General features: G+C 41.6%; 2 protein-coding genes across 2 annotated transcripts; both read left to right on the forward strand.

The window, feature by feature from the left end:
- The first annotated feature begins 660 nt into the window (after window positions 1-660).
- On the forward strand, window positions 661-4,625 carry LOC306975334 (C-reactive protein-like). The gene is made up of 5 exons (XM_079572854.1): window positions 661-687; window positions 796-837; window positions 979-1,081; window positions 1,667-1,958; window positions 4,359-4,625. Exons 2-5 carry the CDS (start codon window positions 822-824, stop codon window positions 4,596-4,598), a joined length of 651 nt encoding a protein of 216 aa, XP_079428980.1. The 5' UTR covers window positions 661-687; window positions 796-821; the 3' UTR covers window positions 4,599-4,625.
- A 6,608-nt stretch (window positions 4,626-11,233) lies between these two features.
- LOC306975337 (serum amyloid P-component-like) lies at window positions 11,234-14,900 on the forward strand. The gene is made up of 6 exons (XM_079572857.1): window positions 11,234-11,246; window positions 11,326-11,343; window positions 11,452-11,493; window positions 11,636-11,738; window positions 13,710-14,004; window positions 14,439-14,900. The coding sequence occupies exons 3-6, from the start codon at window positions 11,478-11,480 to the stop codon at window positions 14,655-14,657; spliced, it is 633 nt and encodes a 210-aa protein (XP_079428983.1). The 5' UTR covers window positions 11,234-11,246; window positions 11,326-11,343; window positions 11,452-11,477; the 3' UTR covers window positions 14,658-14,900.
- Window positions 14,901-15,807: the final 907 nt, after the last annotated feature.

Raw genomic sequence — 15,807 nt, forward strand, 5'->3', positions numbered from 1 at the left:
ATAGATGTAGTTTGTCTCGTGCACCTGGTTCTTTAGAATTATTGTGTTTTTGTATTTTCTTAGCATTTTTTTGGGAAATATTAAACTTTTTACTTTTACTTGAGTAATTGTTTGGATCATTACTTTTTACTCATACTTGAGTAAAATTATATCAAAGCAACTTTACTCTTACTTGAGTAAATATTTTGGAGACTCTACCCACCTCTGTTCAGTTCCCTGCTACAGACTTTCTGCCAGGACGAGATGTTTTGAGCGCAATCGGGTCCATTTCAGCATAGGTGAACCTGGCGGCCGCCCAGGATACCATTTGCTGGAGAGGATATGAAATAGGATTTGTTCACATGACGTCACAACAGTGCAGGCTACACTCTAGATATAAGATAGATATAAGACAGGGACACACAGTGTATGAGAACTGGCGGCCATTTATTGTACAGAACCCAGTTAGTTTCCCGAGCCACCAGAGGGCGCTCGAGGCTAGTGTATAGGCTAAGCCACTACCATAACATACTGCAGTGAAAAGCGCGTATAAAAAGCTCACAGCATTGACAGTCAGATTATTCAGAGACACTGAGCCAGGAGGACACAGGTAAGAACTTTACATTACATTATTGTATCACATGAATGGCTGAGAGTAACACAAAAATATGTTTCCTGTTCCAGAGTCAAAGTCATAAAGTTCTCAAGGTATTTCTTTATTGCTTTCATTTGTTGAATCTGTTTAATGATATTTAAGTTTAACAATGCTGTGACAAGTGTCTGTTTTTTCCCCTTTTTGTGTTGGAATAAATGCAGTTTTTGATTTTCCTCGTGTCGTGAAGATGTCCTCGGTAAAAGGTCAGCAAGAATTAGTTCAATTAATGAAAATTTCCTTGTAGATGAATTGGAATCAAAGTATGGGTTTACTGAAAAAGAGGCATGCCTTAATACAAATACATAGAATGACTATTTCTGTATTAATCTTTTCTTATTTTTTAGATATGACGGGAAAAATGTTCATTTTCCCACAAGAAACTGCGACAGATCACGTGAAGCTGACCCTGAACCAGGAAAACTTCACTGCTATAACAGTCTGCCACAGGTGTGTTTTTGCCCAGTTTGGCTTTACCCAAATCTAAAAGCTTCTTGGCCTGTGTAATGACCCATTTGAAAGCTAAGACCTGTGAAACTGATCGCAACTTTCGGGTTTTTGTCTCTTTTTATCATGTTTATTGTTTGTTGTTTCTTTTCATTGCTTTTTTAATTCCTTTTTTGACACTTTTTTTGTCTTGTGTTCATCAGTGTCTTTTGGTGCTTTTATGTTGCTTTTTCATTTCTCTTCTGTTTTGTTTTTGACAGTCTTTTGCCACTTTTCGTTGCTACTTAGACGCTTTTACATCTGGGTAAAGCCAAACTGGAGAAAATGTGCTCGGTTCAGGTGGTTAGAGGTTATGAAGGGGTATAAATGGGGGGGAGGGTGCAAATTGGAAAAAAGTAATTAAACCCAACAATAAGAATGGGTAAATGAATAGAAATGATCCCCAGAATGTTTACATTTAAATGCGGATTTAATCTTTAAAAACCTGTGCCGTCATTGATCATAGACTAACTAATGCTGTCAGGGCGACCTCAGGGAAATAAGTGTGGACATGCTGCTGTCAAAAACAAAACTGTTGCTCTGTTACAGGACTTTCACTGACCTCAAACGGGAGCATGCCCTGTTCTCACTGTCCACACCTACATTCTGTAACGGCTTCCTCACTTGGGTGTACCCGGATCAGAAATTTTCAACCAGCATCGCGAATAAAGACGTTTATTTTCATGGAGTCGACTACTCCCTCAACAATTGGCACGACATTTGCGCCACATGGGACTCGGCCAAAGGACTGACCCAGATGTGGCTGGACGGGCAGCCCCTGACCATCAAATACGGCCCTGACAAACCGCTCACTGGGAAGCCCATCGTCACTCTGGGACAGGTATGACGATTGTAGTTTGATGTTGTATACTTCACCCACTCACCTGCCCTGCACTGCTCTTCTGTGTTAACCTTCACATTATCTTCCTCTTTACATCGCGCTGCCTTGTTTTCTTCCTTTGAATCGACGTCAAATTGAAGATAAAAGCGAAATTGCCTTGAAAAGTCTGTTTGAGCGTCGGTTACGCACGGGTTTACTTTTTAAACAGTAGATCAACGCGCACACCCCTAACACCAAAACAACAACAGTTTTCCATAAATAAACCACACCTGCCTCAACTGCCACAACACCAGGTCTAATCTGAGTTTCAAGGAGACATTTCCATCGTTTGTCAGTCTTTACCTCCTGATGATGCTCCTTGTGTAGCCACAGCTTAGTCCAAAAGAAAGAAGCGCATTTTACAGGCGAATAGCAACTTTTTTTTTTTTTTTTCAATTCAGCCGCTCCAAGAAAGCTGCAGCTGTAGCGCAAATGTTCCAATACGCTACGTTTTCTTGCAACTATACTGCATAACTCTGCAACTCCTCCACAGCCGATATGACAGTTTCTGATCAATTAAATCCTGTACATTTTGTAACTTTGCGCATTCGAACGGTGTCCAGCGCGAGGCTGCTGCCTCTCTGTCCCGCCCGCTCACCTTTAATCTGCAGTGAGTGGCTGCATCAGCGGAGGGACAGTTTTATTTCTTCAATCTTTACTAAACATTGCGCGCTGCATCATGCATGTTACGCGTGTACAAGAGAACCCCCCCCTAGCAACCCACCACCTTCCGCAGGTCTGGGAAAGCATGGGGAGGGGGCGGCACCACAACATCGCAATGCGAGTCTTTCCCCCCTCCTGTCCTGCCCACTTTTTCCTCCAGGTATGACACTGAAGTTTGCAAGGAGCGCCACCCGTCTGCGCAGTCGTCTTCTCTACAGCCTGTGCCATGAACCACAAGATCTGGCCCAAAATGTTAGAATGAAGAATTCATTTCAGTCGTGCCTGAACCCCAATTATTGCTCAGTAATTTCAGAATATTAAACATTATGTAACTATTCGATCAGTGCGACAAAGCAAGGGAAACAGATCAGGAAAAGTGCTCAATGATCTGGCTGAATCCCATTTAGACCAAAAAGGTCTAATACAAATACAACAGAGGCAAAGTCCACAAAAATACAGCTGCTTCATTAAATACCTGTGTGTCGGCAAAAACATTGTGCGTCTAATTATAAAACATTTCAATACATTTTACGAACTGGCAGTCTCCGTCTCGGATTGATTGCGAGTGTACAAAGGGCCGATCTCACAGGCCTGGAGACTAGTTGGAGACTCCAGTTGCCGATGGCCACGGAGATAAGGTGAGTCTCCAGGTCTCTGAGAGGTCTACGCACTCTCAAGCAGCTCTGTTACACACACTATCTATTATCCTCAACCTGTGAGACGTTTCTGTGACGTCCCTGCAATGTCTCTGAGACCTGACTGACACCAAGGAGATCTCAAAGAGTCGTATGGAGTCTCTTTCATTGTTTTTTATTATTCAAGCAATCAGGTATAGAGCCCGAAGTATAAAGTACTGTATAAAACAGTCTGTTAATCTATATCTTTAAAGGAATAGGCCACCGTTTTTACATATTGAGATGTGTTCTTACCTTAGCTTTGACGAGTTCTTTAGGACCTGCCTGGTCTTCACCCGTGCCTTCAATCACATAAACACAGCACAGACGGCGTTAGCATTTAGCCTCTCCCCCTCTCCTCTATAGCTCCAAAACAGGTCAAGATAGAAGCTACCAAGCTCTTTCACGTTTTCCCTATTTAAATATGGTTACGTGAAGTGTTCCACTACAAAGTATAATTACACAAAATTAAACAATGTGGATTTTCTAAGTGGATAAAAGGGGAACTATATTGTAAGGCGTAATAATACCAGGAGTAATTGGAAATCTGCGCAGCAATATCTTCACTTTACTGTGCGGACGCCAAACTAAATAGGGAAAACGTGGAAGAGCTCGGAAGCTTCTGTCTTGACCTGTTTTGGAGCTATAGTGGAGAGGGGGAGAGGCTAAATGCTAACGCCGTCTGTGCTGTGTTTACGTGATCGAAGGCACGGGTGAAGATCAGACAGGTCCTAAAGAACTCGTCAAAGCTCAGGTAAGAACATATCTCAGTATGTAAAAACGGTGGCCAATTCCTTTAAGTCAAATAAAAAGCTCAAATCCCTCACAGTAAAGCTGTCACCAATGTGTTCTTCTGGGAGACCAACACCTGTGGGGCACAGGAGAGGCTCCCCCGTTATATAGCACCACCTAGTGGTGACTCCAACACACAAACACAAAGACACATATTTAAATCTTCTAAAAATGTCAATTTCTTTTAACTATGTATTGATGTGCCTTAACCCTGTATTTGTTGGGCTCACAGGACCAGGACTTTTATGGCACTGGCTTCAACTGCTTCCAGTGCTTCGTGGGGATGATGACCGACGTGCACATGTGGGACTATGTGCTCTCGCCCTGTGAGATCCAGAAGTTCATGGACAGAAAGAGCTTCACTCCGGGAAACGTGATGAACTGGGCAGCGCTGGACTGCGAGATTATCGGCAATGTCGAGATCGGAGATATAAAACTCGGCCGCAATTGTTTTGATCCGTTAACACACTAGTCTGTGTTTCTATGATCTGATCTTGTCAAACTGTCAGACTAAAGAATAAATATTAATCCATGGAAGCAGCACATTTCGATCTGTTTTGATTTTGCTTATGGTGTGGGTCCTCAAACTTGCTATACTTTGACTATTTTAATATAAAAACTGCAATTGAATAATTTCCTTTTTTACAATACCATATTCAAGGGTAAAGGGGGACTGCTTCTCTCTAATTTGATGTTGCTTTGTTATGAAAATAAAGCACTTAAAGCACTCAACACAGACTCGTTTATTTATCTGCGTTCACTTCTGCTTCACTTCTTTCCACTCGCTGATCTGATATGTTTGTATATTTTTAAGTCACTAATCCCACACTATTGACTCAAAACTAAAGTGTGACTTTATGGGCAGTGAGAGCCGTAAACACAGAGTACGCTGCCCTCTCCTCCTGTCACAGATATTTCATTTACTTTTACATTACTTTTTTATATTTACCAAAATGTCTAAAAAACTTTTTTTTTCACTTTGGGTATTGTGTGTAGATTAGATATAGATAATACAGCCCAGATTGAACTTAAACCTGACATTAACATCACCAAAATAGAGAAAACAAGACCTGATTTCTTATGTCATGTCTTTGCCGCTCACTTCCGAGTTGCAACAACAGGGCAGGCTCCAACCTGAGCTACTTTTATGGATTTAATCGGAAACTAGACTAGTCTAGACTTGCCAAGCAGTTTGGCTTTTAGATTCATGAAATAGCCTAACTTGTTAACCCAATTATACTTAAAAAACTTGATTTTACTTTTTTTTAGTGATGTTTATTGTTGCACTTCCTGATTGGACACTGACAGGAAGTGACATAGATAGAGGCAAACTATTTTGAACAGAACTCTATGGAACTATCCCTCCATAGAAATCACAGAAATGCCTTTAGCGCTGAGCCTGTTACTACAAATGTGCACATTTCCTTTGCCGTCGAATCCTGGTCTTGATTAAATCTTAACTTTCCATCTCCCGTACAAATGAACAGGGAAGACAGGGGCAATACTAAACTATGGCGAGAATTTTTAGTCCTTTTCATGGCGTTTTTATACTGTACATGTGGTTTCTTTATCATTATACCATGGGCTGGGTGAATGCTCGATTCTGATTGGCTGGTGGGGATTTTATAAAGTGTATGTAACACATAGTTCCCGCTGTATATCTCTGAGCACTCTCGCTTTATAACTAGAAGTTCTGTGGTTCAAACTCTCAAACCGAGTGAGGCCTGAGTGAGGTGATTAGACCCACACACAGAGGTATAAATATAATAATATGATCACATTTATTGGCAGGAACTAAGCGTCTAATTCAATCCGCAGCACTTTGGGCAACAGGATTTCCAGTAAAGACATGCCTGACTTGGCTCATCACAGTGAGAACTGCATATAAAGTTTGCAGTATTGACAGATTATTCAGAGACGCTGAGCCAGGATTGTTATTTATGTGTTTGAAAAGCTGACAGTAACAAACAATGTGAACCATGTGAACTTTGTGACTTTTTCAGAGTCACAGAGTTCTCTGAGAGGTCTATGCCGTCTCAAGCATCTGTGGAAACGTTCCAAACCCTATTTCTTCTTTGGGATCTCCTTGGTGTCTGACACGTCTCAGAGACACTACAGGGACGTCACAGAAATCTCTCTCAGGCTGAGGACAACAATTAGTATTCACGACACAACGGCTTGAGACCCTGTAGACCTCTCGGAGACCAGACACCGCTTAAATCGATACTTGTTTTCCCAGAGACAACCTGGTGACTTGCCTTCTCTCCAGGGAACGTCTCAGAGACATCTCCGTGACCAGAGGCGACTTAGGCTCCAACTAGTCTCCAGGCCGGTGAGATCAGCCCCGTAGGAAAGTTAGGGATGAGAATGTATCACAACTCTTTTTTCAAAAGAGTGAGGTACAGACCCAAAGACCTAAACAGTGCATTAATCTATATGTTCAAATCCATTAGTTCCATAAAAAAGCTCAAAATAAATCACAGTAAAGCGGTCACCAAATGGTGTGCTCTTCTGGGGCACAGGAGAGGCTCCCCCTTTATATAGCACCACCTAGTGGTGACTCCAACACACAAACACATATTTAAATCTTGTAAAAATGTAATTTTCGCAATGTATTGATGTGTCTGAACTCTAAATTGTTGGATTCACAGGACCAGGAGAAGTCAGACGGTGCCTTTCGATGCCAAACAGCTCAGTTCCAGAGAGAGGTAGTACTCTAGAAACATTTATGTACATGAACAAGAAATTGTACTTCATAGAGTAGTTTCATCATACGGTACTTTGTACTTCTACTAGAGTAAAATTCTAAGTATCCGTACTCTTTCTTGAGAAAAAACAATTGCTACTTTTTCCATTAATAGATGTAGTTTGTCTCGTGCACCTGGTTCTTCAGAATTATTGTCTTTTTGTATTTTCTTAGCATTTTCTTTGGAAATATTAAACTTTTTACTTTTACTTGAGTAATTGTTTGGATCATTACTTTTTACACATACTTGAGTAAATATTTTGGAGACTCTATCCACCTCTGTTCAGTTCCCTGCTACAGACTTTCTGCCAGGACGAGATGTTTTGAGCGCAATCGGGTCCATTTCAGCATAGGTGAACCTGGCGGCCGCCCAGGATATTTGCTGGAGAGGATATGAAATAGGATTTGTTCACATGACGTCACAACATTGTGACCGCCTGTCAGCTGCCAGTAAACTGGTGCAGTTAAAGGAATAGGCTGTCTTGGTAGATGTAAGTGCAGGCTAAACTCTAGATATAAGATAGATATAAGACAGGGACACACAGTGTATGAGAACTGGCGGCCATTTATTGTATAAAACCCAGTTAGTCTCCCGAGCCACCAGAGGGCGCTCGAGGCTAGTGTATAGGCTAAGCCACTACCATAACATACCCCTTCTGACTACATTATGAATAATGTAAATACAAACTCATGTAAAGGTACACTACTATAAAATAAACATTGCATATTATTTAGTGTGTACTTGTAAATATTTCTAGCTGCAATAAAACACTTTTTTTTTGTTCATTAGTATTAGAACGCTTATTTCAATGTAACCTATCTTTATACTTGAATCATGAACTGGCTATGAAGGTGGGATTAACAACCCAAACCTCCAGCTGAGTGAGGGGATTTTTCTGCCCCAGCCAAATTTGGCCCGCAGGAACAATTATGTTGGCCGCCAGAGGGTGACCTACTTTTGCTCCGTGTATGGTTAATACTAACTTTCTTCCCATTCATTCTCAATGATAAATATGGATGCAGTACACTCTTTGGCCACGAGCGTCAAATTGGGGGCGCTGTTTCGCTCCTTTTGCAAAGTTAAAGAAACACTTGTGTTGTCTTGGTATTTATCACAGAGCGTTGTAGCACCAACCTTTATTGCAAAGGTTGTTGACATGTTAAAAATGTATGTTACGGCCCCAGGCCACCAGCTCCTCCATTTTGGCCATACCCCTTTGTGTTGTCATCTTGTGTGCTGAACCTTGTTTGTTTGTATTTAAATGTGACTGTGGAAGTCCTCGACAGCCATTGGTGGACTGTCTCTGAGCCTGGTTCCTGACTGGATAATGGTCCTACTGCTTCCCTGGCCTGTGATTGGTGCGCCGCCCCAGAGTCAGGCCAACCCTGGGCTCCCACCTGAACGGCCACACCCTTAAAGGACCTGCCAACATGCCATTCGGGGCTGCTGGGATTGGATGTGAACAGCATGCCACTTTGCTCTGTGTCTTTTTGAATCTGTTGTAAAGACACTCGTAGTCCTTGTGACTTAAGTTAGAGACTGGTTTTGCTTTTTGTATTTTCATTTGGTTATTAGTTTGAGCTTTGTTTTTGGAACCCTTTTTGAAACCTTTGTTCAATTCACCTTTGCATTCCTTTTTAAATAAATTATAACTTTAGTTTTACCATTTCACATCTTGGTTTTGTTACTTCCCCTTCCCCTTAGCTGAGCTGGGTCGTAACAATGTACTTATTAAATAATTTATGCTGAACTAACATTTTCAAAATGAACTAATATCACATTTACTATACAGAGTTTAAAAATGTTAAAACGAAGTATTTTCCTCCCCCTACATGTTGCAACAATGTCCTAATGTGTAGAATGAGCCCAGACCTGTTCACCTCTAAAATCCTGCACTGTCACTCAAAAAGGTGTTAATTCGGGTCCGAAGTGCCGTCATGCACAAGCTTAATGTAGAAGCTGCAGTTACACGTATGACCTGAGGTGGCAGTAGTGAGTATAATATAGCTAACTTGCATCAAACCCCTTTAACAAATGAATGATTTAAAGTCACTGTAGGTGCTGTAGATACAGGTGGTGTTTACATTTTGCACTATATTGCTGCAATAGTTGATTTTGTTCTACTAAAACTCGGCTTTTGCCCCAGTTAATATTTATATTACTGTAGCATGGTATTTGCAGATAGAATCAAATGCAAATGTATGGGCTACCGAAAAAAATAATAAAGTGACTTATTATTTGCAGTTATAAGTGTTTCACACTTGACATCGCCGTGTTTGGCCCGCGATTCACAGGCACTTTTTCATTTTGGCCTCAGAGACAAAAAATTTGGGCGCCCCTGACCTAGAATAAAGTCCTTAAGGCACTTCGGAGGATTTCTCTCTCTGATTGGATACCGCTTCTCTGCAGCAGATGTAGGGAGCCTAGGAGTAGCAGATGTATCAGGTGTTGAGTTATCAACGGGCCGGACCCAACCAGAGGTATCCTCAAGTTCAGTCTTAGCCCCCGTGAGCGTGACGAGATTACTTCTGTTTCGTCGTAGGAGTCCTCTGGGAGACTGGACCAAATATAAGCGCGGTGTGTCCGCTCTGGCTGTAACTGTTCCATTTTCTTTCATGTCTGTAATACAAACCTGATCTCCTGGATGAAGTCCGGAAGGTCACGTGCTCGGTGCCGGTTGTTGAACCATTTCCACTGTTTATCTTTCTCCTTCCGTTCCCTCTCTCTCAAAGATGCGATGTCCGTCCACCCTGGATCGAGACAGGATGGAAGGATGGGCACTGTAGTTCAGTTTTCTCCCCATCAGGAGCTCCGCAAGTGACTGTGCCCGGGAGGTGACGTGGATATAAAAACGTTTTCATTTCTTTCCTAACATCCTGACTTTAGCTGGACTTTAGCCTGCTGGGGCCGTGAATGCGGCTCCAGCACTGCTTTCTTTTGAGTTTAGGAGCTAAATGGCAACTGGTAAAGGAGTTTGATTACCTGGTTGTCTTCCCAGCTGGGACCAGATCACCAGATAGTTTTTGGGTTCCAGTTGAGAACCTTTAGAGTGACGTGACAATGATCCCTGACATGCTCAGGCTGGTCTGTGTGGAAGGCAACAATTTCAAGCCAAAAGAAACTCTGCACCAACTCATCAAATGCAAGTTCCCACAGGTATGGGTTTGAAGTACAATGAGGACACGGTTTTGAATTTGACTTTCACACAACACTTAACTTCAGAGTTGCAACCACACTCTTCTGCAATGTAAAAGGACAGGCTCCAACATATTGCCGTTTCTTCATATATTACTTAATAATTACTGCACCTGAATCTTTTGTATGAATAGATTTAATATGAAAACCACTGTCTGGACTTGCCAAGCAGTTTGGCTTTTACATTTATGAAACAGCCTAGTTTTTAGAAAAAGGTAAGAAATGTATGACATATTTAGTTTGACATTTATTGTGATGTTTATTGCACTTCCTTATTGGACACTGACAGGAAGTGATATAGTGATATGTATATTGTGTTCAGGTGTTAGTCCTGAGCTGCTGCGACTGAGCCACCGTGGTGGGCCAACCGGACCAGCATGTTTTTGCAGGTCGGGGAAACCGTAGCACCTGGAGGAAACCTGGCCGTCTTCAGTCTCCTCTGATCCTCTGAAATGGTGCAGCGCCTCATGGTTTGTTCCAGTTTCAGAGCGTGGTGTCCTGCACTGGTCAGCCCCACCTCCCTCTTCCTCCTGCGCAGCTCCCTCCGCCCCACAACAGTCTTTCACCATCTTCTGGGAAGAGCTTAGCAGTTAATCTTCTCCTTTGTTGTGGAGCGGAGGGAGCTGCACAGGAGAAAGGAGGAGGAGGAGCTGACCAGTGCAGGACACCACGCTCTGAAACAGGGACAAACCCAGAAGGAGACTGAAGGCAGTGCTCCTGTTTGGTCAGATTGGCCCATAATGGCGGCTCAGGACTGACACAACACCCAACACAAGTTTGTTGCACAAGCCCTTACTGACTTACTTAAAGTATGTCATTAATATTAATATATTGCAGACATTTATATCTCTTTGCCAATGGTTAGCAGAGCTTTAGGCCCCAGAGCTAGAAGTTCTGTGGTTCAATTCTCAAACCATGTGAAGCCTTAGTTCAGTGATCAGGCCTGCACACACAGAGAGGTACTGTATAGAGGCTGCATCACACAAAAACCAGCAAATATCTCATGACCGTTTCTTTTTGGCAATAAGAAGCATATAATTAAAACCGCAGCAGATTGAGCAATGGGATGTTCAGTACAGACATGTTGTACTTGGCTCATTGCAGTGAAAAGCGCGTATATAAAGCTCACAGCATTGGGCAGTCACATTATTCAGGGACACTGAGCCAGGAGGACACAGGTAAGAACTTTACATGACATTATTGTTACTCATGCGTTTGAATGGTTGATTGTAACAAAAAGTATGTTTACTTTTTCAGAGTCTCAAAGTTCACAAGGTATTTCTTTATCAATTTAATTTGTTGAATCTGTTTAATGATATTTAAGTTTAACAATGCTGTGACAAGTGTCTGTTTTTTCCCCTTTTTGTGTTGAAATAAATGCAGTTCTTGATTTTCCTCGTGTCGTGAAGATGTCCTCAGTAAAAGGTCAGCAAGAATTATTTCAATTAATGAAAATTTCCTTGTAGATGAATTGGAATCAAAGTATGGGTTTACTGAAAAAGAGGCATGCCTTGATACAAATACATAGAATGACTATTTCTGTTATTAATCTTTTCTTATTTTTTAGATATGACGGGAAAAATGTTCATTTTCCCGCAACAAACTGCGACAGCTCATGTGAAGATGACCCCGAAACAGGAAAACTTCACTGCTGTAACAGTCTGCCACAGGTGTGTTTTCAGTGATTCACAATCTTTACACCTAGAGGCTTTCGCTGCTGGTAAAAGAAACGTGAAAAGAAAAAAGGGACACACGAAGTGAATGTGTCGACTACAGCTCGCAAGTCAGCAGTAATTAATTTGTTCTTCAATAAGTTAAAGGCACACGGCGCAACATTTTGGATTCCACTGTTGCCATGACCAAACATGATCCTAATGTCCGGACAGACTCACAGGACTCGATGGCTTTAAGTCGCCTCAGAGCATTCAGTGTTTTTATATTGTGGATCACAACTTATGTAAAATTACTACAATCTTAACACTCTTGAGGATGCCTGCTCCTTTAACGAGGTTCCAAACTACACAAATGGTCAAACTGTAACTGTAACCAAAGCCGAGGTCTATTCCTTTAATGGAAGCTTCAGTGGAAGCGTCGGCTGATGAACCTCTGAGCATCAGTTTCTCAGAGCAGGTCTGGGGTAATCCGGATCATGAAAATGTTACAAGAAAGTGACAGATTGACACATAAAGAATGATACTGTGATCGAGTTATAACTTAACACATTGAGTAGCTCTGTGATGAACAGAAGTGAAATAAATGATGATCAAAAGCTTGTGAAGTGTCAAGATCTGGACATTTCATAAGTATTATTGCGTTTCTTTTATTTATTTTTTAGTCTGAGGGGGCGCAGTGCTGCGTAGCGAAGAGCTGTAAACCCGACCCTTGTCTTGTCGGATTCCCATGGAAAGATCTAAACTAATTTTAACATTTCTCTGAGTTTTTAAATGGTTCAAATCGGTCCAAGGACGGCTGAGAAACATCCTGTTAAAGTCTTCAATCCAGAACCAGGCTGTTTAAATGCACACGAGATCGATAACACGCGGTGGTTCAAAACGTGTCAAAAATGTTGTCGTTGAAAGTTGACTTGAAATGGAGATATTTAGGCATTTGCCTCTTAAAGGGACTAGATGCAAGTTAGTCATTTTATGCTCACTACTGCTACCTCAGGTCTTATGCGTAACTGCAGCTTCTATATTAAGCTCGTGCATGACGGCACTTCGGACCCGAAGTGACAGAATTTTAGAGGCAGTTGTGGTGAACAGGTGTGAGCTCATTCTACATATTAGGACATGGCTGGAAAATGTAGGCGGATGAAAATACTTAGTTTTAACATTTTTAAACTCTGTATAGTCCCTTTAACATAACGTTAGTGTCCGTCCAGAGAGGAGAGAGTTGGAGAGGAGTTAGCCTAATCGGAAAGGAGAGTGTTTCATAAAACACAAATTATCCCCAAATCTAGAAAAAAATCAGTCATTTTGATCAAAACTAGCCTCTGTTTAGCTTAGATTTCTCAGGAACCGAGGCACGTAAACTTAAACTGTAACAACTATAACAACCATAACATAGAATACACTGTGGTGCTACAAATATCATGAAAAAATGGTCTGGATTGTTGGCTCTACAGCTAAATCTCCAAAACAGCGCAGCCTCAATGTGTTAACATGGTCTGCCAACAACCCCTCTCTGCCACATAAGAACATGACTTGGAACCACAGGAGAGAGTGCTTAAGCAGGGGATAAATACCTCCTGATGTGATGGTGGTGAGATGACGTAACTGCACCAGTTCAGTCGCCTCATACATGAGGTCGGATCTGGAGCTGCTGCACCTCTGCTAACATCAGGGGGTCAGATTTAACACTCAAAAGTGGAAGTTCAGGGAACTCATGTTGTCCTATATCTAAAAAACAATAGACAACCATCTCAATAAACATCTGCAAATTAGAAAAATAAATTAAATCCAACAATATGTGTAGGTAAATTAATATAAAGTATCACCCAAATGTTTAAATTCAAATGCTGATTTAAGCTTTAAAAACCTGTGCCGTCATTGATCATAGACTAACTAATGCTGTCAGGGCGACCTCAGGGAAATAAGTCTGGACATGCTGCTGTCAAAAACAAAACTGTTATTCTGTTACAGGACTTTCACTAACCTCAAACGTGACCATGTCCTGCTCTCACTGAACTCACCTGGTAAGGACAACAGCTTCCTCACTTGGGTGACCTACAAGGATTCGAGTCTTTCAACCTATGTCCACGCAAAAAAGATTGATTTTGATGGAGGCGACTGTTCCCCCAACAAATGGCACTCCATTTGCTCGACATGGGACTCGGCCACAGGACTGACCCAGATGTGGCTGGACGGGGAGCCGCTGATCATCCTATACAGCACTGAGACACCGCTCACTGGGAAGCCCATCGTCACTCTGGGACAGGTATGACGACTGTGGTTTGATGCACTGTTGTCTATTGCACCCACTCACCTGCCCTGAATCAAACGAGTGGAAACAAGTAGGTTTGATTTCAGCGATGTCTCTGCATGGTCTCCGAGAGGCCTACGTGGTCTCAAGCAGTTGTGGCGCGAATACTATTTGTTGTCCTCAACCTGTGAGATGTTTCTGCGATGTCTCCCAGGCGGATACAGGGAGATTTCAAAGTCTCCCTGAGGTTTTCCTTGGTGTCCGACAGGTCTCAGAGACATTGCAGGGACGTCACAGAAATGTCTCACAGTTTGGGGACAACAAAAAATATTCTGCTTGAGACCATGTAGACCTCTCACACAAACACAAATATTTCAACCTCGTAAGAATGTCAATTTCTTTCAGCAATGCACTGATGTGTGTTAACCCTGTGTTTGTTGGGTTCACAGGAGCAGGACAGTCCCGGCGGCGGCTTCGATGCCAATCAGTGCTTCGTGGGGATGATGACCGACGTGCACATGTGGGACTATGTGCTCCCGCCCCGTGAGATCCAGAGGTTCATGAAGGGCCAGAGCTTCACTCCGGGAAACGTGCTGAACTGGGCAGCGCTCGACTGCGAGGTCAACGGCAGAGTCATGATCGGAGACAAACAAACAGATTTGTTTTAACTGATCCGTAAACACTTGATCCAAACAGTCTGTGTTTCTATGATCTGAGGTTGTTAAACTATCAGAGGCACATCTATGTATGTGTTCTGACTCGCTATACTTCAAAACATCAGCATTTTGATTATTTTACTGCAAACTCTGCAATTGAATGATTTCCTTTTATACAATACCACATTCAAGGATAAAGGGTAACTGTTTCATTCTAATTTGATGTTGCTTGGTTATCAAAATAAAGCACTTAAAGAGACCACACTTAACCCACAGACTCGTGTATTTATCTGTGTTTGCTTTTGTTTGTGATTTATGGCTTCTTTCCACTCGCTTATCTGCCAGTTCAGAACATGTTCATGTATTTTCAAGTCACTAATCCCACCCTCTTGACCCTCTTAAGTGTACACTGCCCTCTACTGGTACAGAAGCAATACAGCAGCACATTTCTGAAGAAATTATTTATTAAATATCCGTTTTAAAGGGGCATTTTGATGATGTCATTGAAATGAGTGCTATGACTAATAAATTAAATAGAAATAAAACTAGATTTCCTACGGGGATAATAAAGTCTGACTTGAATAAATATGATCATTGCAGGTGAATGGCACTGAAACATTAATGTAAATCAGGCACTAGAACACACTGTAGAATGCTGCATAGGTTAAACTGTAGAAATCATTGTAGTCATGAACATTTGAGCATCAATCCTGATTTTAACATCAAATAGAGAAAATACGACTTGACTTCTACAGAGGTTCTCAGGAATAAAAGTGCATTTCCCATTGGTAATAATAAGTGAGTTTATATCCGGTGTTCCAACAATCGTAGTCTTAATTTTTGTAATTATACGCATATTTAAACATAAATATAGTGGCAATCAATGTGAAAGTATTCAAAGTTTTCAGAATACAGTACTCTGATTAGACAAAGTAACGGAACACGCTACAAAATACATTTTAAGGCAAGTATTCAGTAACTAAATACCTACTAAATACACTGGGGCTTAATGCTATATAACGCTATATAAGTTGAGACCATTTACCATTGGGGTATTTGCACAATTACCCCTATGGTAAAAGTGCATTTCCTTATTACAAATAGGAAATGCACTTTTATTCCTGAGAACCTCTGTAGAAGTCAAGTCTTATTTTCTCTATTT

Source organism: Gobius niger, assembly GCF_951799975.1.
Source record: "Gobius niger genome assembly, chromosome: 15".
Classification (NCBI taxonomy): Eukaryota; Metazoa; Chordata; class Actinopteri; order Gobiiformes; family Gobiidae; genus Gobius; species Gobius niger.

Coding starts and splice junctions, on each gene's coding strand:
- LOC306975334 (XM_079572854.1), top strand. Junction 1,082..1,666: donor GCTATAACAGTCTGCCACAG/GTGTGTTTTTGC, acceptor GCTCTGTTACAG/GACTTTCACTGACCTCAAAC. Junction 1,959..4,358: donor CCATCGTCACTCTGGGACAG/GTATGACGATTG, acceptor TTGGGCTCACAG/GACCAGGACTTTTATGGCAC.
- LOC306975337 (XM_079572857.1), top strand. Junction 11,739..13,709: donor GCTGTAACAGTCTGCCACAG/GTGTGTTTTCAG, acceptor ATTCTGTTACAG/GACTTTCACTAACCTCAAAC. Junction 14,005..14,438: donor CCATCGTCACTCTGGGACAG/GTATGACGACTG, acceptor TTGGGTTCACAG/GAGCAGGACAGTCCCGGCGG.